The sequence below is a fragment of the Danaus plexippus genome, chromosome 28 (assembly GCF_018135715.1).
Source record: "Danaus plexippus chromosome 28, MEX_DaPlex, whole genome shotgun sequence".
NCBI classification, from domain to species: Eukaryota; Metazoa; Arthropoda; class Insecta; order Lepidoptera; family Nymphalidae; genus Danaus; species Danaus plexippus.
In genome coordinates, this window is record NC_083556.1 from 2,717,322 (window position 1) to 2,745,152 (window position 27,831).

Consider the following 27,831-nt stretch of genomic DNA (forward strand, 5'->3'; position numbering starts at 1 on the left):
CTATGTTACCTGATCTCACGACACACGTTCTATTCGAGGGCCGGTTCTAGTGAAGAAACAGTCAGATGCAGCCCTGAAAAGGGCTTTGTCAATATCGCTACGAGCGACTACTTCCTCGTCAAGCTCTCTCTCCGCGCACTCTCCTGGCTAGCTGGATGTCCTTGGGCATGATGGTGACTCTCTTGGCGTGGATGGCGCACAGGTTGGTGTCCTCGAACAGTCCCACGAGGTACGCCTCGCTGGCCTCCTGCAGCGCCATCACAGCTGAGCTCTGGAACCTCAGGTCCGTCTTGAAATCCTGTGCTATCTCTCGCACCAGTCGCTGGAAGGGCAGCTTCCTGATGAGCAGCTCGGTGCTCTTCTGGTATCTCCTTATCTCTCTCAGGGCTACCGTCCCCGGCCTGTATCTGTGTGGCTTCTTCACTCCGCCGGTGGCGGGAGCGCTCTTCCTGGCAGCTTTGGTCGCCAGTTGTTTCCGTGGTGCTTTGCCCCCGGTAGACTTCCTAGCGGTTTGCTTGGTGCGAGCCATCTCGTTGTTCTGCGGGGACTCGTCACAACATCGTATTTATAAACGTGTTTTGGAATTCATAATCCATAACTACCCTCGGGTTGTTTAATTTAATGTACTTACTATTCTAAAAATATCACTGACAAGATATGAAATGTTCAAACAAGACGTCCAACATGGATTACGACTTTGTCGACGACTACGACTATTACGACGACTTGTCCAACACGAATTACGAATTAGAACATAGCGTTCTAAGTAGAACAATAAGTATTACATTCATATTAAAGTCTCAGCAACTGCTAATGATGTTTAATCTACTTCCTCTTTCCAGAGTTTTAAAACTTAGTCTATTTTTTTTTATTCATATTTTTCGTTTCTATTACGTCCTTACTAATTCTCCTTTTTGTGCGTTGGCTTTTGTTATTTCATTATTAAGAAAATATCACTATATATATAATAGTTTAAGCCATTTTAGGAAAAAAAAATTATATATAATTATTTATATATCACTCTTTAAATTAATTTTAAACGTGTAATGTTTGAATTGGACTTAAAAAAAACAACATTTTTTTTTAAACAGACCCAACACTGTTTGCAATTGCAACAATATATCAGTATTTATATATTATATGGGAAATACTGAAACAAGAAAACCTTTGAACAGTAACAATGTATTGTAAGAGGGTATTTAAAATAAATTTATAACACTTAAGACGGTCTATAAAGCGACTTAAAACTGAACATGTCCTTACCACGAGTTTACAACTCAAAACTACATACGGAGCGTATGAGATTTACTATTAAAAAGCCACAAACTCTTTCACAATGCAATACTCCGTGTAATATATCTTATTACATCCTGTATGAACGTAAAGTCAAAAATATAGAAGACGATACATATAATATTGTGGCGGCCTGGAGGTTAAAGGCCCGCCTCTCATACGTGAGGGCGCGGGTTTGAAACCTGACAAGTACTTATGTGATCTTTTCCGAGTCATATGTACTTTCTAAGAGTATTTAGACACCACTGACGGACGGTGAAGGAAAACATCGTGAGGAAACCTGGACTTATGATTATCAAATTATAAGATTGAAATCGCCAATCCGTCTTGAGCAAGCGTGGTGATTAATGCTCTAACCTTCTCCATTTGAGAAGAGGCCTTTGCACAGCAGTGGGCTCCAATAGGCTGATGATGATGATGATAGTTTCTTGTCATGTTAATAGTTAGTTGACTTCCATGTGACAAGGATTAAGTATAAGTTTTAAATCTACTAAAATATTTAATGTAATACAATACTTAATACAAAAAAAAACAAATCTCAGTTTGCAGTCAATTCATCGTAAACTAGTTTACCAAATGTATCCTTACTTGCACTTTGTCTACCAAAAAACCAACGGTTTGAAAGTGTATCTTAACTTGTAGGTATATTGAGGTTCACCTTCGTACTTTGAACATTGAATATAGAGAAATTAAGCAAAACTAGTGATTTAGTAAATTCTGATTTCAAAACGAACATAAAATTGAAAAATAAATAATTCCTAACTTTGCAAAAAAATATTACATTATTAACGCTAATATTTATTACGTACATGTATTGATGACGTCAGGTGTAGTCGTAAAAATATACTAAAATTATAACTATTTCTATATGTTACGTATAAAACCTGGATAGATATATCTCCATTAAAAAATGTCAATGACGGCGCCCTATAGACGAAGGTACAGGGGTGAACAACATTTACAATAAATTCCTCAGCCCTATTAATATTATAGACGTGAGAGATCGTCTGAATGTATGCACCTTTGTTGCTCTTTCACGTAAAAACTTATTTACGAATTTTGATGAAGCCTCACAGTAATGTAGCCTAGACATAATAATAAGACATAGGCTATAATTTATATAAAAAACCTGTGTAATTCGAGCTGTATCGCGGGACGGTAGTTGGTTTTTGTATGAAGCAACGTGACGCGGAGTATAAATCTCGCCAGCGATTATTAACCAATAAACTGTTTTAACCTAACACACTTTACACAATTCTCTTTCAGCCTGATTGGCACAAATAATAATGATTTAAATACAGAATTTCTGTCATCGTAACTTTAATTAACGATAAGTTTAAATAAAATTTATTGCTGATAAACATTAATATATTTTTCTTAGGAAACAGTCATAGTTTTCACTGCAAGTTATATTGTATTCAGTATATTATTATATAAGATCAAAACCGGTCGAGCACCTAAAGTTCCGAACCCCTGCGAACAGCTGCCAGGCAGATGGCTGTAACGGTTGGCAGCACGTGCCTTCAATGAACTCAAACTTGATCATAGTACGAAATACACAACACAGTTTGATGGAACTTGGAATATATACGACAAAATACAAATGTAACATGTCTTGTACTAAATAGGTTTAAATCTTCATTTATTGTTAAAATTACGATATAATATTCAGTTAATTTATCTATTAATGTAATTTCAATAAACTTGAGATTAGAATTTTTAGAGAAACGTAAAAAAATAATTTTGATTTAATCAATAGTAACTGTGAACGAGGCTGAGTCTGCGCGAATTTTTTATTTTACTATTTACATATATAAAAATATAAAAATCTAAATCACTCCGTATTATGTCAGCTGTCAGTGAAAGTCCCTTCAAAACCAGTCCAGCCGTTACCGAGATAAGCCGGAACAAGTGGAAGGACAGACTATTATTGTGTAAAAAACTTTATTTTTTATGTATTTTATACGAAGAGTGACTAATATTAGATATGTATAGATTGAGCAATTTTAAACTATTTGAGAGACAAACATACTGATAAATATTAAACCGTCTCAAAATATTAATGGATTGCGTAACTTCGAACCCAATTCCATTAGAGTGTTGCACGGGAACTCTGAATGTACCCCGGCGCAATCATTTCCTCCGCTAACTTCCAATTCAATAGTTCAATTCAAAATTATAAAAAAAAATCTTTATTACTTTTCAAACCTTAACACGTAAGGGATAAGTCTTTATATCATTTAACTCGATATATATTGACAAATACCTTTTTAAAATACCGCTAATATAAAGTGCAAAGGATTTTATAAGTTACTTACATTGAAGTTAAGGCGAAAATCGGTTGTCGTTTGTGTATTGTTTGTTATTCGCATAGCTCGTGCCATGGGGTGCGCACACGCATCCGACCCTAACGTTTCACGAAAACCCTTGCCAGTTGACCGTTGAATGTCGTAGGGAGAGGACCTCAGACAGAGCGTCTAGTTGCTATTGAATATAAACGTTTTTCCCTCTAATATAATGACCAAAAATATTTCTATGATCGTTACTGTTCGTGCGTGTACTTCGTAGCTGTGTGAATTATATCAAAGCAAGAAGATCATATCGTGTCAGAGTAATAATAATTACAGGACAGGTTCAAGAAAATCATTAGACCCGACCGGTCACGCTTATAGTCACCCTTTGTGTGCCATGCTGTAACGGGTTTCGCTATTATGGAGTCCCCTAAGATAGTGTACAAATATTACTCGAATCCCGCGTTTTGCGCGCAAAGTGAGGTGGTGTTCGCTCAAAAGGCATGTGTCACGAAAATCGTATCCCCTGACCGCCGGATGCCGCCGTTAGGCGGGAATTCTCCTAGAAAGACTTGTGAAAGCAACAGAATAATGCGAACCGACATATCTGACAATCCACTAAGGATTTATGCGAGTGGAAAGAGGGAGGAACCTCCCGAATTACCGCCAAAACCAGCGAGATATCAACGACAGTTCCAAAGACAGACTTCATTAATCTGCAAACCGACTCGCTCCGTTGTTAGATGTAGGACACGAAGCGAGGATTTAGAAATGGCACAATTCAAACAAAGGCGCGAAATGAAATGTGATAGAAATGCGAGTGACGACAATCTAGAAGACAGGAAACATAGATATGAAGTTATAGATATAGATGATGGAATGGATTACTCTCCGACGAAGAAGAGAATAGTTGAGGCAGATGAGAGTGAGATAGAAGAATATAATGTAGACGGTCCCGATGAGAACGAATTAAAGGAAATACCTACGGAAATCGTCAAAACTGTCAACGGAAAAACACTGAGATATGCGATAGTACCATCAGATGATGAAGAGAGAAGAAATGTTACTTTCACATCTCCAACTATGACGAAGAAGAATCTGATTGCAACACAGAAGCTGCACGAGTTACTATCAACGCCGCGGAAGCTGAAAAGTTACGCCAGTCAGCCATCAGTAAGAATAACCCCAAACAAGTCTGATGGCCCACGATACACTGGTACCCCAATGAAAATTATATCGAGCACTCCAACACAGGTGACCCCATCAAAGTCCTGCGCTAATCTAACCCTAACGAGAGGATCCGCAACGTCTCCAATTTCACCAAAGGCTCAGCAGAAATTAAACTACGGTTTACCAGATTTTGGAAGACAGGACGTTTTTGTGACTAGTTTTAGAGAGAAGAGAGGAAGAAGCTTCGATATGGACAGAAGAGAAGTTAGTAGAGAAGAAAAATATGACAGAAGAATAGACGAACAGAGAAGGGATAAGAATACAGCAGTTATCATGCCAAGGTACGCGAAATGTTTTTCAGCAAAAGCCAATTAACAAATTCTAAACAATTGAGAAAGTTTAATTATAATAAATATTAAATAATCTCAGCTACTTATGATTGTGAGGTCTCCTTTGTTGGAGCTTCAATTAAAAAATCTGTCCCTTGAACTTTTTATTACGAAAAATACAAATAAGTTTCCCCATCTATCGTCACTCCCCCATTAATAATTAAATAATATTAACTTTAGACAAGCCTCAACCGACTACAAGATCTGCTTTCGTCTTCCCTCCTAGTAATTTGTACCTTAACCTAATCATCTATTGAAATTTACGCCGCTGTGACCATTTTCTCACGCGTCCGTAGTATATATACGCTCATACATTAACTGTTTAGATCTATCTATTTTTTCTTTAGCACACTGCTAAAGCCACAACAATTTTCGTTTCTTAAAACCGGACATCAGTAATTCAAACTAAAATATCCCACAAACATCTTGGGAAATGCTGTCAATATTACGCATAGGAACAGCTACAAACATTTTGCAAACCTTTCAGAGTCGCCAATCAGTCACCATCGATGTATTCTGAGGATACTTACAAGTCCTTCTCGAGCGTCAAGACAATGAACCCAGCGACAGCCTCCCTCGCTATAGCCGCGTTGATGCTCACCGTTTGCGGTGGACTGAGCACCGGCTTGAGCTTTTATATGATGTATTGTGTAAGTTTATTATGTTCTTCTTTTAATACTAGAATTTTACTGCCATTACCATGTTTAAAGTCGCTTTTAAGTTATGCTTAGAAATTATTAAGATCGAAAACATTAATAACACATAAAGATACGCAGATATATAATATATGAAATTAATATTAATATTATAATTGTATAATGAGTAAAGATACGTATTTTTTATCAATACTTTATATAAAATTCGTAACATTTACAATAAAAGTAATGAATTCGTTAAATTTCATGCGACGTTTTTTGTTCATAACACAACAAAAGACCGAATTAGTAGATCAAATTTAATATCTATTGAGTATAAAATTATTGCTACGTGTTCTTTTATCTCCAGATGGGTCGACGCTATTACCTAGACTTCGGAGTTCTGTCTGGATTCACCTGCTTCCTTTTAGGTCTCCTAGGTCTTAGGTCGAGACGTAATCAATTGCTACCCAACAGGAATTATATTTCAGGTGAGATTAACTTATAAAAATATGTTAAAAATCAGTATATTATATCATAATATGTACGTACTTTTTATTAATGCTACGGATTCGTTCACACTTGGTACTAAATTTTTAAGAAAATTAAACGCATCTTGGTAATAAATTAAGAACTTTTACAAACACGTTTCGACATAACAAAATTACGTGACAAAAATTAAATGCTTTAAATCTAACAGTTTGTATAAAACATTGGCAATATATTGAACTGTCTTTCATAAATATAAGTAAAAAAGCATATACTCGCTCGAATTGAAAAACCTCTTTTTGAAGTTGGTAACAAAGTTACATTAAGACAATATATACATACACAGACTATATAATATATACACAGACTATGTATATATGTCAAATAAAATGTACATTTTATTTTGACATTAAAGACGCTATTAAATTTTATTAATATTTAATATGGTAGCATTGGGAAAACTAAAAGATGCGGGCAATAAAACTGACCATAAAATAAAGATATACTTTCTCATTGCTCCGCCCGCATGAAGAACTAACACAAAAACTATGTTAAGATAATTAAAACATAAATTTCTTTCTCAGGCTACATTGTCCTGGCGTCATTCGCGCTGCTCAGCTCTATAGGACTGCTGCTGCTTTTGACGCTGCAGCCACAAACAGGAACTCCACTGAATGATATAACTTCCGGTGCTGTTTGCAGCATTAGCATTTTGTCTTTATGTCTAGCTTCTGTGGGTATTCTGGCTTCGTACTGTTGCGCCCAAGATCCCCCTGATAATAGAGTTGGCACAGCTAGGTGGTATTAGTTAGTAGTTCAAAATGTCTATAATAGATGGCGTTGTCGTAATGGTTGTATATATTGCTCATTTAAAAATTACTAGATTTATTCTTGCGCAAGGCAGCAAAACTATCCTTTAAGTACGAATAAATAGTTCTTTCTATAACAGAGTCTTTAACCCACTTTTATAATAGGACATATTGATGATATAAGTTTATTATTTAAACGAGTTTAAAGTTAACATTTCATCCCCTGCATATATTAAGAGTTTTAAATTTAACTATTTCATTTTATCTGAGGAAATATTCTATATGTTCGTAAAAATGTACCTCATTCAATGAAGAACAACTGACATTGTTAAATTTAAACGGATTTGATCACTACAAAACAAATACGTGATTGGACCTCAGTATCTTATTATGTAGTGTCACAAAAATGCAATAGATGGCGTTGTATTTAAATGGTTGTATAATTTCTATATGGACAAGTTATCGAACCTTTATTTAATTTATTAGGTTATATATTTGAAATTGAAATAATTTATTTATTTAGACATACCAAAGTTTTACGGGATTTGGACATTAATAGCTATAATCTGTGAATGTAATGTTTGTAATGGTAATTATATATGATTTATTAATATCATTTATATCATCCGTATTTCAGAATGTAAATAAAATATGATTTAAACGTTAGTTCATAACTATTTGTATTTTATTTCCATTCTATGTAATTAAATGAATAAGAGAAAACTAAATTGATAGTACGTTGATAATTTAATGTATAAATTGTGTTTTGAACTGAGTTTTGTTCCCTTTTAGAACGAAACATTATTTTTAATATTTTGTATATTTGTATTTAAAACCCGGCAGTTCTTTAAAATATCTGCACCCTTCATACTTTTAATATTATTTATAATAAATGTTAATAACTTTCAATCCATTACACATGTGTGGTTTTGTTTAATGAGAAAGCTATTTGTTACTCCCTTTTTAACCATTCAAATAGTTTACAAAGGATACTTATATCCAATTTACTAATTAGTAGTTAACAATGTTGTAAAGTGACTTATTGTGATATTATTTTTGCATTTTTTAATTAACTACAAACTTAAGTAATAAGTAAGATAAAAGTGATGTAATATATTCTATAAAAATTATAAATTAGTGTTTTGGAATTGCGACTTTGCCTTGTTGATTAACATATTGGTTTCATGGAGAAATTAAAAATTTATACTTATAAATAATTCTTAAGGTTACTTTCATGTAGCGTCATCTATAGTCTGTGGCACGCAACTTTATAATTTATCTGTTATTCTTATGTCTAAGTGTTATCACTGAAAAGTTTCAACGATATAATTCACTTAGTTTTTGAAAGAAATAGCAACAACCGTCAATGTATCCTCGAAAAAATCTCATTTATAATATTAGCAGGTTAAAGAAAGTCGCCTTAATTAGTAAAGTAAGTAAGTTAAGCAGAATTGTAATGTAAGTCTAAATTATAACTAACACGAAGGAAAAGAAATAAAAACTAAAGAGTTTTTTTTTATGACTATTCAGATTTCAAATAATCAATACCAATAAAAGCATTTTTGTGGTTTTAATGGTTATTTTATTTTAAAGCTTAGCAACATTTGCTATACACATATATATTGCAATAATATTTTTTTAATCCGTGGATTTTATCTGACAAGTTTTTGGCGGCAAAATAGATCGATTGACATATATATTCCGTGTGTAATATAAAAGTAATACAAAGTCTGATGAAATCAGGCTTGAAGGCTAATTATTATAGTTTTGGGTGTAATTATGAATAATCTTTTCTTTTTCCTTTCATTTAGCCATCCATGTAGGTACACCGAGGGCCCAAAATATCTTTCAATCCCGTTTAATTCATCTCTACACCTTAAATACATATGTATCTGAATTTAAGTTGAAACAAAGAAAGCAAAATAAAAATCCTTTTACTAAACCAGAGACAAAAATTCACACTCTGATTTTGTTGCACAAATTTCTTCTACAACTAATTCTAATAAAAACTATTTAATATTTGAAAAGCAAAACTATTTTTTAAACTATGGTTTTTTTCGCACTGGAATTGTGAATATTCTGCCAATGGCAACGTTTTTATTTGTTGGACGAATTATAATTTTGAGTACCGTGTGGAGGAAACACGAGGGAGCTTGTTGAATGGAATAAATTATAAAGGCGTTTATTTAATTATTATATTTTATTAATTTAAAGAAGACACTAGTCATACTTTTATGATAAGGGTGATGTCAGATCTATCATCTTTGTTTTCACTGTCATCTATAAACTTGTCAAATGTCTAATATTAAGTTTTAGTTATAAAATAGATGTAGTTTGTTTTGTGATTATTTGATTACGTAGTTGAAAAGTGATGTTTATAAAACAATTAATAATCTTAAGTAAAGTGAAATGAATGCTGTTTAGTCCGAGCCCACCGATACGCATTTGTTATTTTTGAATATGTGTAAACAATAGCATTTCCTAGTTAAGGGCGATAACAGCAAGTAAGTCTTTGTTTAAATTAATTTGAATGCTACGATTACAAATCCAAAAATAAAATCATATAAAAATGTCTGTCGACAAATATCTTTTATTTCTTGCGATTCAATATCTTACCTTGGTGGTATTATAAATATAATGTATTTCTTCAATATAAGTGAAGATTTGGTAAATTTAGGGGCTTTCATTTTAAAATTTCATCTAGTTGTAATTCTTTAAAATAAGACTTAATTATTATTCCATACAAAAACATTGTTTTCTATGTACTAAATACTATAACCTTGTAACATATAATTTAAATAAAACCTTCATAGCTATTTTTAAATTAACCACACATTTGTTGAAATAAACTAAGTGCTTTCTTAAAAAAAATATACATATATATACATATATATATATCAGAAAATGACATTCAGGCTAAATGTTATTGTGTAATAAAATTTTAAGTGTCAATATAATGAAGCCAGTGCATTAAAAAAATATATATCACTATGACTAAGTTTTCTATGAAAAAGAATACTTTTATATATTATCATTTATAATATCCACATGACTGATAATTTATCTGTTAATATATTTAAGGCAAATAAATACAATAAAAAATATATTGTAATGTATATAAACCAACAATATTACTTTAAAATAGCTTTTAAATTATTAAAGTATGTATTTTCTTAGTAGATATAGGTAGATAGCAACATTTGATTCTCACAATAAATATATAATTTTGAAGTTTGAACTAATACTGATAATTTTTTTTTTTTTATAATTTTTTTATCACAGTAATTCCTGATATAAATTATTAATGTATCCCTAAGTTCAAACGGCCATAGTTCAATAAATAAGTTGCCTTGATACTTATTAAAGTTTTAATAATCAGTAATAACTTTGTCCTATATTTATATTATCTATTTGTTAAGTTGTAACCATGTTAGGTGTATAGGATTAACCAGTATAAAACTAACTACAAAAAAATATGTAAATATATATATATTTATATTCACTAAGCAATGGCGGGATAACTACAAGCCCAGCCGGGAAACTGGCTGGGAGAGGCTACAGCAAGCCTTGGGGTCTAAATAGCCCCAAAAACTGCTAACGCAGAAGGCAAGGGGTAACCACTGTAACTATCTTCCCAAGAAAGTCATCATGTATATGGGTCACTGATATGTGATGACCACGAAGAGTCTGCAAAGACCCTTGGGATGATAATAATATATATTTTTAACTAAGGCTTCAATCACACTGTAATTGTTGTATACTTTATCAATGTCAATGTTTTTATTTGTTGGACAAATTATAATCCGTGTAGAGGAAACATGAATGAGTTTGTCGAATAAAATTAAGGCCTTTTTTTAAAAAAAAAAGACTAGTTATATTTTCACCAGCACCCGAAACAACATAAAATATATAAATAATAATACAAGCATCATAGTAATTTGTACATATATTCTACCAGACATTCTGATTTGTCAATCATATATGTAGAATTTTTTTTTAAAGATTCTTTTCTCCCTGTCCAATATCCACAGTTGTATTGAAGGAATTATACAAAATTAAAAAGAGGTTATCTACATATTATTTCTAATAGCAACATAACTGTAATTTGTATAAAAAAAAATTGACCTATTTAAGAAAAATTATTTTAGCTCCACAAAGATATTTTTTTTCAATCACTGTCAAAATTATTATTTATAATATTTTGTTTATATTAGTACTATAATAAAAATATTTCATTTGACCTCAATTTACATTGAGTAACAATAATTATTACAGATCAAATGGCAGATACACATATATGGGAAGCAGCTGAGGTCCTCATAAACAGTATGCCGAGTACACAGTATAGAAATATATGTAAGTTTATGGGATCGCTGCTCGGTGCTGCACACACTATGTGCTTACACTATGTGCTAGTATGAAAAATTGGGATTAATATCAGACATTCCAATTTAATAAGATATTGGTAACTGACTGAAGTAGTTTTTTATTTTAATATGTGACTTTTTTTTGACAACTTGATGTCGGACTTATAGAAATGGCAAAGAGAAATTTCATTAAATAAATCATTAGTTTTATGCTGTATAGTTATTTTAAATATTTATTACTCTGTACTAAATATTTAAATTACTATTAAATGCATTTAATGGATCAACCACGATCTCTATGGATAACTATATAAGAATAAAGGACAAAAAGTATAAAATATATATATATATATATGTGTTTGTTATATTTCAGCTCACTCCTCAGTGAACATCACAGCCGAGGAGCTCGCATCTGGTAGTCAGCCAAACGGCAGACTATCCAGCGTCAGAAGATTCTTCTGTTTGTTTGTCACCTTTGACATACTGTTCACTAGTTTAATGTGGCTGATATGTGTAATGGTGAGTGGTATATATAATGTGATAATATATTTTAATGTAGGAAATATTACATAATATAGATTTAAATTATCCATAAACTTTCTGGATGCATCATTCTCGGTAAAGATATTTAAAGAAATATTATGTGGATCTTAAATTTTATTGAAATGGTTCAAATTTATAAGTAAAATATCTAAAGTAAAAGTAATAAATGTCAGTATTTTTTTTTATTATTATTTTATCATATATATGTTGTTTCAGATGCGAGGAGAGACACTCATAGAAATCTTCAATAGAGAAATAGTCCATTACGACATCAAAGTGTCATTGTTTGATATAGTCATAGCAGCCATACTAAGATTCGTTCTGTTGTTAATATTCTATGCAGTTATATGCATTAATAATTGGAGTGTTATTGCGGTAAATTTAGTTTTATATACTATACACACACACACACACACACACACACACACACATTCAGAACTCATAGGTAATTAGATGATTTTTTATATATCACTCTTTCAAGGCATTTTACATCAGTTTTGATTTAAATAATATATTAAGTCCCATTTCATTTTTTTTTTTAATTGTGAAGGTAGGAAGGTAGTTCAAAAATAGTTTGTATATGTTTTTATTTCTTATAGTAATATTCCTTTGTGTTTTTCGGTTCGCCGAGTATAATACAAGTTCTTCACATGGTCAGCAAGGTGTATGTCGTGCCTTTTACTGACACAACAAATTTATTAATAATCTGTTGTTAAAGTTGCAGAAAATCTTTTCCTATATACTTTGATAGTTTTAAAATACATTCCACGTTTTTAAGTAATTCTAGACGCTGTATTTGATTGAATTTCCATATACAGTCAAAACCGTTTATAACGACATTGAAGGGACCGTATAGTTGCCGACGTTATATCCGATAGTCGTTATAAGCAATGTCGTATACACAAGTATATGTATACATATGTATGTAGTTATATTATCATAGTTATCTATCCAGAATAGGTAGGCATGGGTTATAATATGGTATGTTAATACTATAATATGTAAACGAGTCAAAAAAGAAACAAAAATATTTATTACGAAATAATTAGGTACAAAAGTAATCAGTCATTTTGGTCTGTTTTTTTTTAGCCCAGTCTCAAATATTTTTTGCATTTCACGTCTCATACTCCTCAAGGAATGAGTATCACCGGTATCAAAGTGTTCATTAAAGGCAACAAATTTTTGTAAAATTGTTAGAGCCTCGGAAATCGCTGTTGGCTGAAACTGTTCTTCAGAGTCTTGTTGGTCTTCGTTTTCTTCGTCAGTGTTACGGTTGTTACTTTCAGCTTCTGCAAGAATTTCTTCCTCAGTTGCTGAGGCGCACACGTTCATAGGCGCAATATTCATTCAAGCGGTTGGTCGTTATAGCCGATGAATATCGATATAATTTCGTCATTGTAAGCGATATGTCGCTGTATCCGATGTTGTTATAAGCGGTTTGTTTACTGAATAGTTTACTAGGGTTTCGGACGGGACCATGCAGTCTGGTTGTAATAACCAATAGTTCGTTGTAAACGATGTCGTTATAAACGGTTTTGACTGTATATATATTATTCCTATACTATACCAGTTTAGATACATTTTTTCTATCCAATCAATCCGTTCCGACATATTTGTCTTTTGCATTAGTAACTTTAAGACATGAATTAATGTAATTAATCAGATGCATAATACTTTTCCATGTTTTAATATTGTTATATTTATTATACAAGAAATGAATAAAATTAAAATTTATATTTAAAAAAGGCATTTGTAATGTTATCATAAAGAAGATAGTTTTATATTCAGAGCCATCTAGTGGTGATCTTTGAAACTATTTTTTGAGTTTAATTTGCTCGGAAGATTTATCAAGATTACTTTTCTCGCTAAAATGCATTTTATATATTTTTTGACCCATTAAGTTATATTCACTATTTATTTAACTAAGTTATAAAGAGGTGATCTTTGTTTATAAGACACATACATATATTATATCTGACTGTCTGTGTGTTTGTTACATAATGAGGGTAGTTTGTAACAATGTATTTAATTCCAGCTTTCAACGGGCGGTACATGTGCCTTTTTGATAGGAAAAGTATTCGTTTACGACGTGAGTATATTAATTTATATAATTTTAAATTAATACTGATTTTATTTTATGAGGGAGATTTATGAATGAGATTTTTAACGTCTTTTGTTGATGAAGTTAAAAAAGAAGGTTGGTTTATAATTTAGTGTGTATGCTTTCTTTTGTATCATAAAAATTAATTATAGTACTTTTGTTACATTCCATATAGGATGTTATGTATGTTACATTGTAATATATATGTATATATATTATTCGAGCTCAGAACTATTAACTATCACTATGACTTATATAATAGTTAATATTCCTTTCTTTTGTATAAACTTGTGTCACCATGTCAGAATATTATTTTATCTCTCAGGCGGAATAAGTCGCAGGCAGAAACTAGTATATTATATCTTTAATAATTTAGCCATAATTTCTGAATATCCAACAAATTATATGGGTGATTTGTTCCTACCCTCAGTGGCCGAACGCGTCGCAGCCAGTGTATCAAGTGTTCCTCATCTTGACTTCCTTCACCCTGGCCTGGGGGGAAGCTTGGTTTCTTGACTTCCGAGTGCTACCCCATGAACAACATGCCAAACAACTATTGGAGACTATAGGTGAGTGATATATATTGCAGTTTATATTTTTCTTATCAAACTTAATAATGTTATATGTATACAAATCTTTCATTATGATAGTAAATATTATAGCTTCGTGTTAGTGATAATTTTTGCCCCATAAAAAGCACTAAACGCGATAGCGAGTAAGACAAATTTTTTTTTTTCATACAATAAGACACTTACAGTCCACGAATTTTTTGAAGGATACTAAGGATGCATACATATGTATATAATATTATCTGTGAATTAGTTCAACGTACAAGTGAGCGTACGCCCCTCCTCGCGCCCCGTACTTCCGGGGAGTCCACAGTGAACTGGTTCTCTCCTGTGGACACACCACAGTCGAGCCCTAGGCCTCCAAGGGACGTCATCCTAACACAGGAACAAGTAGGTAGAATTTATTACAGAACACCTCCCTCCACAAGTCACTCCAAAAATCCTATAGTTTGTCTGGTGCCTACAATATTGTATAAATGCTCACGCTCTATAGGAAAATAATATATATGGGGTTTTCCAATAGGGACGCTTGAACTTTGACAGCTGATTGCGGCCATGTTGTTTGAGTGACAGCTGTCAAATGCAGTGTGTTATATTCATTCCGTCCTCCCAAACCACCATGGCAGGTTACAGTGTCGAGCAGCACGTGCAAATCATAAAATTGTTTTATGAAAATGGGTCTTCAGTTCGAGCAACGTTCCGCGCACTTCGCCCGTTTTACGGTCGCGATGATCGTCCTGCCGAGTCGACTATCCGTCGATTGGTGGACAAATTCGAGTCAACCGGGTCAGTTAACAATCAGCCGGTTCCCGTGCGTCAACGTAACGCGAGATCTGCCGAGAATATCGCCGCTGTGCGCGACAGTGTCCTCGAAAACCCGCGGCAGTCAATTCCGCGTCGCGCACAGGAACTCGGCCTTTCGCAGACGACAACTTGGCGAATTTTGCGTTGTGACTTGAGCCTGCACCCGTACAAGATCCAGCTGACCCAAGAGCTCAAGGTTAATGACCATAGACAGCGCCGTGTGTTCGCTGACTGGGCATTAGAGCAGTTGGAAGTTGACGCCGATTTTGGCAAAAAAATCATCTTCAGCGACGAGGCGCATTTTTGGATGAATGGCTATGTCAACAAGCAAAATTGCCGTATTTGGGACGAGACCAATCCACACGAGGTTCACCAAGTGGCAATGCACCCGCAGAAAGTGACTGTTTGGTGCGGATTTTGGGCCGGAGGCGTGATTGGTCCGTATTTTTTCGAAAACGATAATGGTGTGGCCGTCACCGTCAATGGTGAGCGATACCGGTCGATGATAACCAACTTCTTTTGGCCTGAAATCGAGAATATGGATCTGGACAACATGTGGTTTCAACAGGACGGCGCTACGTGCCACACAGCACACGCTACGATGGAAGTTCTGCACGATCAAGCGCCCTTAATGGAAAACCCTATAGTTGTGTAAATTATCAACACATAGCTTGTGCGTCATTAGCTACGAATACGTAAGAAATTTTCATTCTAATACACGAAACAGCGATTCTAAATTGCAACTTTAATGCTGTTTTAGGAAATTATACTCATATAGTCTTACCCATAGATGTTTGTAGTGGTTGTGTCTACTGGCATATATAGATGGCACTTTTGACAATTTTACCAAATCGTGAATCAAATGACATATTAAATGTCTGTAAACATTCGTTTTCCGTATCGCATGATAAGTATGTAAGTAAGAATTAGACAATGTAGGTTGGTTTAGTTTTTGTATGGGTCGGGTAAGCATGCTTATTTGCATCTATGGTGCGAACGCCACTGTATTATATATAAAAAAAAAAATCTGTAAAGCTATCGGTTTTAAGATGTACCAAAAAAATAGTTTTATTTCATCAAAATATAAATTACTCAAAATGTTTGAAAATAGCTATCAATCAAAACCAGTCAAATCTCCGCCGGAAAAGTCTTTAACACAATTTTTGGAAATTGTGAAAAGGGATGGCCATTAACTAGAAATTTAGGTTATTTTTTTATTTTGAGAGGTATTGATGGTAACGGTCAATCAAGCTCTTATGTTGAATAGCTAGCACACAAAAACTTTATATAAATATAACACCAAAGATGAGAAATGAAATCCTCATTGACCATGAAGATAGACCACGCAAAAAGAAAAATGAAAATGAGCAGAACAAGAGAAAGCAGAATTCGTTGATGAATCTGAACAATATTTTTTATCTGTTTTATATCGCTGTCGGAATTCCCAACACTAGTAGTGTATACATATTACTATTCAATAGATTTATATCAAACAGCATTACAATAAATCTTGTTAGTACCAGAGAAACAAAATATAAGGACAAAGACAATGTGATAAATGTCTTGTAAACGAGCGTGTTACGGATGTTACAAAGTTTTATAATCTTCAATATAAGAAACGTGGATATCAAAAAAGTACAGACAAAAATTTACAATAAGTGCGATTTATTGTCTGACTTAATGTGTTAAGTATTCTACGATTATATTTAACCGTTTGGTAAAAAAAATAAATGTGGCTAACCTTGAATAAAATTTAACCTGAATTCTAACGCGTATTTCGAATACTCGTCGATGATTATTTTTGAAGCGTTTATGGACAGTTTTAACTGTATATTAATGTTTGTACTGTGCTCACAAATTGACCACTAATCCAACTAAATGTAGTTAAAACTGCTTCAATGAAAATCGATTAACAGTCAATTGACCTCATTGCACGATTTCGCAAGATGCTCCTTACAGCTGAGCACGTCACAGAAGATTCCAGAGCGTGCGGAAAAATTATTACCATACATACCATACTTTTTTGATATTTTTATAGCAAACAAGTTTCATATCTCAAAAAAAATCCCCATACAATGGTTTTAATACTAAAAATCAAAATAAAATTAGCATTATTCATATTACATACATTATATATAAACCCATCAAGGTTAGTTGTAAAGAATGATACAAATTACTCAACTATAATGTATCATTTCCCTTAGTACAATTTGCATGCATTACACACGAAGTTAGCTACGTTATTACTGTCGTCTAACAGTTGTGGATAAAAAAAAAACTGGTAACGCTACGTATGTGGTATGACAATACACGCTAAGGGTACGTGTTTTAGGATAGGACTAAAATAATTTAATACGATATTTATGCCCACTATTTCACACGTTATTTGCTAAAAATGAGATAATATACAACAGAACTTAAATGTCAAGATCATTATTATTTTTATATGTTATAAATATGTATATATTTAATGCTTCTTGTAGATATATATCAGATTATTATCGCCCCTTAATATCATATAAATCCACGTATTCTTTAATATAATCTATACATATAAATAAAATTAGAATGTCTGTTTGTAATATTGAAATGACCGTTTTTTACTACATGCATTTAAATGTGTATACGGTACGTACACCAAATTATTATTTTTTTAATTTTTTGTCAGTCTGTCTGTCTCTTTGTTCCGGCTAATCTCTGTAATGGCTGGACCGATTTTTACGGGACCTTTATTGGCAGGTAGCTGATGTAATAAGGAGTAACTTAGGGTACTTTTTATCAAGTTCCCTAATTCTCATCCCGAAATAATAACGCGCGAGTGGGAGGCAGGGCGCTTACAGAGCTTAAGTTTTTTCATTGTTTCTTATTGTTTTTCTTACACAGACAGAGTCGCGGTTAACAGCTAGTATTTAATAAATATAAATGTAAATAATTTTGTCGTCTGTTTGTAATATTATAATAACAGCTTTTTACTAAATCCGTATGTATGTATATACGTATGGTACACATGAAACAAAATGACATTTTTAATTTTTGTTCGTCTGTCTCTCTGTTCTGTCTAATATCCGAAACATCTGCATCTATTTTGGTTACTATTTTCTAATATCTATTTGTTATTATATTTATTTTCTATATGATTTATATTTATATATTTTCTTATAATCTAGTTTGGTAAATATAATTTTAGAAATTATATTAATTTGAAAAAAATTAATACAATTCGGCGCGGTAAAAGTCGCGAGCACAGCTAGTATAATTATATAAGTTTTAACTTCTAACAGATAAATAATATTTCTTATCTACTGTGATTTTAATGTATAAAATTTTATTTATGTCATATGTGTATTTTTTTTTTGTCGTATATTATTTTTCTTTTGGACTTATAATTTCTTGAGGTCATTTCCTTCTCTCTATAAATATTTATACAATTGCTATCCATCAGGCATTTGTGATTAAGTGTATTTAGAAGGATTAAAAAATACACATAATATAAATACATTTACATTCGTAATGCCAAAGTCCAAGTCGATGATATTTTAAATCTAAATAGCAACGATGTTGCCCGCTTTTTTTTAACCCTTTATTCATATTTTTTTTACAAACAAATTTTCAAATTGCCTTTTTTTTATATTATGATCAAAAATTAGAAGGTAAAAATGTTGCGTATAAGATTCGGTTATACCGACTAACTCTAAAGTTTCTACCTCAAAATTTATTAAGTAATAATTTTTTTTCTGACGTTTTAACATAATATATAAATATTAATATAACAATATAATTATCATATCTATAATATATTTTTAATCAACATTATCATTCATCCGTTACACATCCAAAATTGAGACGGTATTATAATATGTTGGCAACTTTATGGCCTTCAAAGTCAGTTTCGTGCCGGCGGTCGACCTGATCGCACGTGTGTTATATTTTATTAAATAGTGATATCGCGTTTGCAATTGTATGTATAATATTCAATGTCTATACAAAAATTTTGTCCTAAAGTTTGGTTCTAAAAAATATTGAATAATCTAAAAGCCGGTATAAAATTTCCTGCGACTTCCTGATATTAATCAGCAAAGTAATTTGATATGATCTCGTGGTTGTCATACAAGTAAAAAATAAAAAAAGACTTGGTATACATAAGTTGTTTTCGAAACCGGATATGCTGATCAAAATCAACGAAACATTTTAAAATATATTTGGGATATTGGCCTATAATTTCACTTTCGATAGTTCATCGACCTTAATGTAACAAAGGCAGATGTGTGAAATTAACAAAAAAAACATAATTCTACTCTCCATCATATATAGTGTGGTATAATTGACATATTGATATTATTTTTCAAGCACAATGTATATTTTATATATTACTTGTATCAGAACAAATAATCAATGAGTAATTAGCTTGATCGATACTTACCGCATCAGACATTACTCATTAGGAATATTTGTGTTAAGATAAATCGCCTTAATGGTACACATATTATGTAAATAAGGATTTATTGAAGTTGTTTTATATACATATATATATATTAAGTGAACGAAAAATATATTATATATGTATAGATATTTTGAAGTAATTATCAAAATTAATTAAGATTTTTTATTAAAAATAAAGTAATCTAATATTAAAACCTTTCTTGATCATTGATGGCACGTAAATTTTTATTTGATTATTATTCATTATATATTATTATCTTCGATTTCCTTCGAAGAAACCTGCTAGAAGAATGCGTTTGAACGCTCATAGGAGCCATAGTATCAGCTACCCGTCACACCTCGCCATATAAATTTATAACACCTGATTCAAAAAGCCTTTCTTTTTTTTATCTATAGTTAAATAGAAGCAAACAATATTATATTATTTATTGACATATGTAGGTATTTACGTATGGAGTGTTGATTTAATATATTTTTTTTACCTTCCCAAAAATTAAGATCGGTTATCCCAACATGCAAATAATTACTTTGACCTTTTTTTTGTCAATATCTTGTCTTTCCACGATGTGTTATAATTGTCTCATGTATTGTTTATTATTATTTTTTATATACTAAGTACTCACAAAAGGTACTTGGTATATAATAAACAATGTATATATAAGAACTAAGTTCGTAATTTTAATTTTTTTCGTGTATCATAATTTTATTTATACTTTGATGAAATTGAAAGTTCGTTTGTCTTAAAAACTTACTTATCGGTCATTGAATTATGAGGTTAGTTATGGCCTTACTACAAGTTTACACCCTTAAACTAAATACAAATAGTTTACAGTTAGTTAGTAAATGAAAACTCTTATCCGTCTGTTTCTAGTTTGACAGTGTAAACTGATGGTAAGATCTCTTGTTATATATACATATAAAATATATTCCAAATGATATCTCCCACATACATTTTTCGTGAAAATTACAGTGATAAATAATTTCCTCGATTCTATAAAGGATTTACCTTAACTGGTATCAAAAATGTTTTACCAATATGGCTACCGTATTTGAGTTAAGCATCGACGTATAGTGTACATGTGATAAATTACAATTTACAATCATTCTAAGTCAATTTGCACAGATTAAATATTATATTATCGTGTTAATAATTATATATCTATCAAGATAAGTGTTGCTAAACGGCGGTCATTGAACTTATATTAAATTTTCCATACTATAGCGGACTCTCGATGGAGACTAATATTCTTATCTTTGGTCAGGATCATATATATATTTACATACATCGTAATTTACATATGAGTTTATTGATATCGTCAGTAACATATATATTCTCTGTATTAATATATTAGTGATATATATAGCACTAATATTATTCGCTGCTTCCCTAATTCCAGTCAAATGTACTTAATTCACAGTACCTATCGCCTTTTTTATAATGAAAAAATCATTACGCTTACCACGAGTTTATCGTCTCACTACATACAAATAGTTTCCCGTTTCACCGTCAATAACGTACACTCGGTTCCCGTATATTTATTGACTTTTACTAAAATTATACTTTTCAGCTATACGAGTATACTTGACATAAGTTGTAATACTTATTTAAAAATGCTAATTTAATTTGGTTTTCTAACAACAGTGTCGGATTTAACTCCAGGTGTGTTATAATGAGTAAATTTTACCATAACTTTTTACCAATAAACTTAAGGTAAACTAACCATTATAATTAACATTTCTACTTCGCTTTTATCGATCTTAATTAGTTTGAGAGTAAATAACATACGCTCCTATAGTACAACTTGAACTTTACCAATTTAAAACAGGTAAGTCATTTCAAGTTATAGCATTTCATTTAAATAGAGTAAAAAAATAATTACTCATAAAGTTAAAAATGTCTAGATTTATATCACAGTCTCAAAGCCAAATAAAATTACTTGTTGTTTTATGTTCTCAATACATATTATAAAAAAAGTCCCTCGCCGCGTCTATCTGTCTGTCTGTTCGCAATAAATGGAAAAATTATCAAATAGTTATCGCCACACGATAGCGTGATTCTCGAGGAAGGTTTCAGTATATAATTTGCTAAGTTTTTGTATTTACTTGTGTGTACATTAACGATATTTGTTGAAGATGTCGGGAAAACATGAGCCGTCTGAGAGCTTTAACCGAAAACACTGCCTCAAGTCTTTGAGATATAACAAAATAATGTATGGTGGAATTGTGTATCTTATATAGGTCTACAGAAAAGTCCGCGGTGACATACGTCTATATCTTAAGGATAATATACTATTTCCATACTTTTAAAAATTAGCATTCCTAAAGCGTTTATTGGAAAGCTATTTACTTAAATACGGTATTAAGTCTCATCAAAATAATTTACTTCGTTTTCAAGCCTACATCAGTATCCGTAAATTACTCTTTAAGTCATTTAAATCGGGCGTACCATGTGAAAGTTATCATAATATAAGTTTAATAATTCTCAAAATGAAATACGCTATTTTATATTTTTCGTAAAGAGCCCGTGCGGAGCCGGGCTTGGTACCCGTTTATATAATATATTAATAATACTATATATCTTTTAAACATTATATATATATGTATAATGAACACTGCAATAAAATAAAATATATTTTATAAGCATCAAATACGAATAAAATTTTATAGTTCAAAAACCGGATTAAATCAAGATTAATCCATTTGATAGTCAAAAAATTACGAATTGGTGTTAAAGTCCAAGTTTTGGTATAAGTACTATAAAGCATTCACTTTTTTTTACTGGCAAAAGTAAGTCGCAGGAGTTATACCGGTTTGACGACAAATATTATGTTGCAATTGCAAAGCTATAATGTGCCTTTGTAGATATGATTATACATATAAAATATCGTGTTTTTTTTTTAATTTAAACAAAGACAGCAAAGAATAAACAGAAATGGCATCGAGCTCGGAAAATGTCGATCAAAAGGAGGTAGAAATAGAAAAGCATATTCAACAGCTAGAGAATGTTGGAACTGAAGAAGAATTAGAGAAGAAATTGAACAGTATGAATAAGTTTGGTTTCTCTGTAGCGAATTGGATGAAGATTCTGTTCAACAGAGAGAGTACTGAACCTTTTAAAGCCGAATGGCTGACTGTAAGTCATTGATTGTAATGTCAAAATCATTTTGACATCGCACTGCGTATTCAACAGAACATTTCGGGCCTTTCTTGTCTAATTAATCTCTTTTTAATCGTATAGTCTTGTTAAAATTAGGGATGTCTTTTATACCAAAAAAGTATTAGTATAAAAACTTCATGAGAAGGCTATTCTTTTATAAAAATACCTGAATTCCTATGAAAATAATAAGAGTTGCCATATTTAAGAATTCACGACAATCCGGGCCATTTTAGTTTATCATATCCCAAACGAAAGAACGCAACAAAAATGAGGGTAGTTCCTCTAAAAATGATCGTAATACTAAGTTCGATTAAGCTGACCTTAACAGCAATGAATCACTCGATTAATAAGTATGTCGTTTAAATAATGAGAATGCTTAAACTACCTGCTCGAGTCAGGACTTTGAACACGATTGCTGAATTGTTAAAACGACTAGAATGTTATCCCAAAAGTCACGGGTTCAAATCCATCTCGTGACAATAATATTTGTACTATATATTTATTTCAATTACTGACGATGATTTCCATAATTTCAGATAGATGAATACAAACAGATGGCAGAGGAGAGTATGGCGAACGCCTGGAACACTATCAACCTGGAGGACTGGAGGCTGGAGAAGCGAGGTTCAGTTAAAGGAGACGTGGTCGAGTCGAAACAGACCGAGCAGTTCGGGAAGGTTTACAGGTTTACCGTGAGTAGTACTTTTTTTTAATTCTGGACCAGGTCTTACCATGGAAACACCCGGCCAGGTTGTTACTAAGTTCTAGATATATTCTCCTCTGATATATAGATAAAATAATTTGTTATTCAACTTTTCTTTTTTCTTTCAACAAAATACTAATATATATTCAATAATCCAAACTGGTTAGGTTTTTTGCTCATGCATCGCTTCGTTTTTATGTTAATGTACACGGATGTTTTTATTCGGTACATCAAAGACTGGGATAATCCTTTGACTGTTGAAAAACTGATACAAATACGTCATAGTTATAGGTAAAGGATTCCATCACATAATCTTATAGTTCATGGGCCAACAACATGCCTGTCGAGATACCTTCAGGCGTTAACGGCCGTTGGAACTACTCTTATTATTTTTAAATTTACCATAAAATTCCTGCAAAAAACACCCAGAAGTGAGAAATTTAACTAATTTGATGAAATATTTTCACTTGTAATTAATGAGTGAATTTTTTTTTGGTTCTCTTTTATGTGACTATGGATACAGGTTTAGTTTCAGTATTTCGTACACAAAATTAACTCGATATTACTTATACTTATTTACAAATGTAACGATCAATAAAATAATTACTTCGTTATATTCCTTAATGTGACATACACGTGGTTTGGTTACAAAATTTAAAATTTATCATCGAAACTTGAGTTTGGGATAAAATCAAAATGCAACACACTGCTTGTGTCCGTTTCTTCGACGAGTTCTAGATAATTCTTCCCGGATGGACAAAAAAACATACACCATTAACTTTTTCGCTCACCATACACCTGTGTATTTAATAAATAGAGAATTAACATTTACAAGTAATTTGATACATATATAATATTTCGATATACATATAAGTAATTTTCTATTTCAGGGTATGGTTTCTTGCCCAGCAAAATTTCTGTATGAAGAATTCAAAACGAACCTCACAAAGCTTCCGGAATGGAATCCGACCATATTGAAGAGCGAATTGATCAAGGTACTTCCATTACACATCTTACGTTGACAGAGTTGCACTCTGACCTTTAGTGTAAGTTATTTCTTGGTCCTTTTATAACATTGATAATATTGTACCAAATACGTTTTTAAATCACGGAAAGAAAAAAAAACAAAAAAAATATTCGGCTGGATGGAGACGAAACGAAGGTTAAATCGTAATCTTGATAAACAGCGTCAATTATTTAGATCGTTGAAATAGATTTAATAGTTTATTTCACTCAAAGTTTGACAAATCTGAAAACTATAAACTATATAATAACAAAAAAGATTTCTAAAACCGGCATCTTTCACGTCATATTCAATTTCATATGCCTATACCCAGATAACTCGTTCATTTTATCATATTGATAGATAATTTTCGTTATCAGCATCAACGCGGCAAAGTCCTATCATTGGAAATATCGAGACCTTGAAACATTGTTTTTGGAAAATATTACATTGATACAGCATAACTGACTAATTCACGGTATAGGTTAAAATTAACCACACTACAAATATTATAAATTTGTGTTAAAATAAGTAACAGACTACACGAAATCTACGGTTACCCTCAAATCCAGATTTTAATCCAATAAAAAACACATTAAATTAATTTAATGAAAACTTGCACTTTTATTTATAATGTAAAATGAACTATAATAGTATAAGTAATAAGGTATATTTAATTTATGTTCCAGTTAACACGCTTCAGTGTAAACTATAACTTAAATGACTGTGACACGCGTCATCAGTAACGTATCAGAAGATAATTAGTTATCAGTGTTATCACTATACAATAAATCATTAGGACAATAATTTTATGTATATTATAAATTTTTAAAAACAATATTTGATTTTCTTTATATATATATAAACCGATAATTTGTAACAGGAAATCGGGCCGGGCATCGATCTGTCCTACCAAGTGACAGCCGGCGGTGGCCGGGGTATAATTGCGCCCCGCGACTTCGTCATACTCAGACGGACGGCCGCCCTTAATAAGATGGGGAAATTGGACGATAATGACCCCTACTGTTATATTAGCAGTGGGGTCAGTGTCACTGTGCCGGGATACCCGCCATGCAATGATCTGGTTAGGTGGGTAACATATACACTAAAACATCTAGTCCGCCAGTGTTCACGGTTGCTGCATAGTAACCGGAAGTTCAGGAGTGTGTAGTTAGAATAACACAAAAAACGCGTAGTAATCCGAAAATACTAGTTTCATTTAAATGAATACTCGCGTAAGTCTTAGATCTCATTACACTGAAACACGTTTTTTTTAAATAAGCGTCATTAACTGTATTATATAATTATTCGTTATAAAAAGATACTGAATGGATGTCACAATAGTGATAATTGCAATTACTCACTATATCCGACCACTGCTTTATGAACCTGACACTAATAGTAATAACGTTTGTTCAGAGGTCACAATAAAGTGGGCTGCTGGCGCATGACTCCCAAGATGGTGGAAGTAAATAATAAAATGGAGCAACAAACTGTCTTCCAATGGCTGATGTGCTGTGACCTTAAAGGTATTTAAGAAGTCGAGAGAGCCTTTCCTATAAATATTTGTATGTGGCCATAAATTTATCAGTTCTGCTTTGTATCTTTATTATTGTTGTTATATACGAATATTTTATGTTTTGGTAACTCATCCCCGCTATATTATTATAAATTCGAAAGTAACTGACGTTTGAACGCCTAAACCGCCGAACCGATTTGGATGAATTTTAGCATAGAAATAGATGGAAGTCCTGAGAAAGATATAAGCCTTTCATCCGGAACTCGACCCTGACTCCAAAACTACATAGGTTTAACCATGAAGAGTTGGAGTCCAGTGGCCTTAGTGTTATTTTTTTAAACCTTTATCCCAATCCTGACCCATATCTCAAAACCAAACGGGAGATACCATGAGCTGTAGTTGGACGGAGACACGGGCTAAAACTAGTATAACTAACTATAAAGCATACATGATAAGCAAAGATTAGTCAATTGATAATAGTATTAATGTCTAAACGTGATTAAGATATTTTAAATTCAATTAATATTGTGATTTCTAATCATGCGACACAGTGATCCACTATCATCAGTCAGTTACTTATTGTCTAAGACGATTAGGATTTTATTGAATATCTTAGAATTTAGATAACATTTAATTTGTATGAAAATATTGTTTATATCATACTGTAATTAATTTATCAAACATCACAATATGATAATTATTTGTTACTTCTGATTTTATGATGCCTGATTGATTCATCGTTGAATGTTTGCTCAAAAACGATTTAGTAAAATTTTTGAAAAATTATTGACATTAATGACGATAATTTTAATAAATAAATCATTTGGAGTGTTTGCATGATAGATATAACTTAATATACAAATATATATATATATAGGTGTGTGTGTGTGTTTGTGTTAATTTTCAGGTAAAATTCCCCAATTTGTGCTGGATGCGGCCTTCGCCTCAGTAATGTTGGACTACATCATACATGTCAGAAAATATGCAGCGGAAAGCAAAGCCAAGGGACTCTTCTAATGAGAAATCGAGATATCTAAATATAATGTGTATCTTCATTTGTAATACAAAAATGTATATATTATAAGTTTGAATTTAATTTGATATGATTTTAATGTGAAAGATAAAATTTATAATTTATTTATGGTTTTTTATTAATTCATCCATACGAATGTTCTTATGAAGCCGGTCGCTGTTGTCGGGAGATTGTTCCGCTATACAGAATATGTAAAATAGTATAATTTACATCTACAAGGGAATACACATAAATAATAAATGTATAATAATATGTATGAAGCTAATGTAGTTAGGATAAAATTGTTCTATTTGGTTTAAAAAATATATTCTAACATAACTTAACAAAACAATTAACTATAAGATATACATGATAAATGTTATATTGGCCAGTCAACTCTTGTGTTACAAGATGTGAATTATAATTAATTTTTTTATATATATATTATAAAATAATTACATCGAAAGTGGAAATTTTGTCTAATATCTGTATAAACTATAGCCGTTGTATTATATTCAAATAATGTTAAAGTAATGG

At 31.9% G+C, this 27,831-nt stretch overlaps 3 protein-coding genes across 4 annotated transcripts; 2 read left to right on the forward strand and 1 right to left on the reverse strand.

The window, feature by feature from the left end:
- Positions 1 to 66: 66 nt before the first annotated feature.
- On the reverse strand, positions 67 to 529 carry LOC133319773 (histone H3-like). The gene has a single exon (XM_061525335.1). It carries the CDS (start codon positions 527 to 529, stop codon positions 119 to 121), a length of 411 nt encoding a protein of 136 aa, XP_061381319.1. The 3' UTR covers positions 67 to 118.
- Positions 530 to 3,756: 3,227 nt separating this feature from the next.
- LOC116776232 (uncharacterized) lies at positions 3,757 to 7,604 on the forward strand. Its single transcript, XM_032669372.2, has 4 exons — positions 3,757 to 5,095; positions 5,631 to 5,793; positions 6,149 to 6,269; positions 6,852 to 7,604. Exons 1-4 carry the CDS (start codon positions 4,005 to 4,007, stop codon positions 7,073 to 7,075), a joined length of 1,599 nt encoding a protein of 532 aa, XP_032525263.2. The 5' UTR covers positions 3,757 to 4,004; the 3' UTR covers positions 7,076 to 7,604.
- A 1,771-nt stretch (positions 7,605 to 9,375) lies between these two features.
- On the forward strand, positions 9,376 to 27,419 carry LOC116776253 (steroidogenic acute regulatory protein-like). 2 transcript variants are annotated; one of them, XM_032669397.2, is made up of 12 exons: positions 9,376 to 9,580; positions 11,352 to 11,432; positions 11,817 to 11,962; positions 12,203 to 12,361; positions 14,022 to 14,075; positions 14,518 to 14,656; positions 14,910 to 15,046; positions 23,594 to 23,749; positions 24,651 to 24,755; positions 25,647 to 25,852; positions 26,183 to 26,292; positions 27,190 to 27,419. In XM_032669397.2, exons 2-12 carry the CDS (start codon positions 11,357 to 11,359, stop codon positions 27,297 to 27,299), a joined length of 1,398 nt encoding a protein of 465 aa, XP_032525288.2. In that variant the 5' UTR covers positions 9,376 to 9,580; positions 11,352 to 11,356; the 3' UTR covers positions 27,300 to 27,419. The 2 variants fall into 2 exon arrangements, with proteins under 2 accessions (XP_032525288.2, XP_061381218.1); XM_061525234.1 differs by lacking the exon at positions 9,376 to 9,580 and adding an exon at positions 9,706 to 9,743.
- The last annotated feature ends 412 nt before the right edge of the window (positions 27,420 to 27,831 follow it).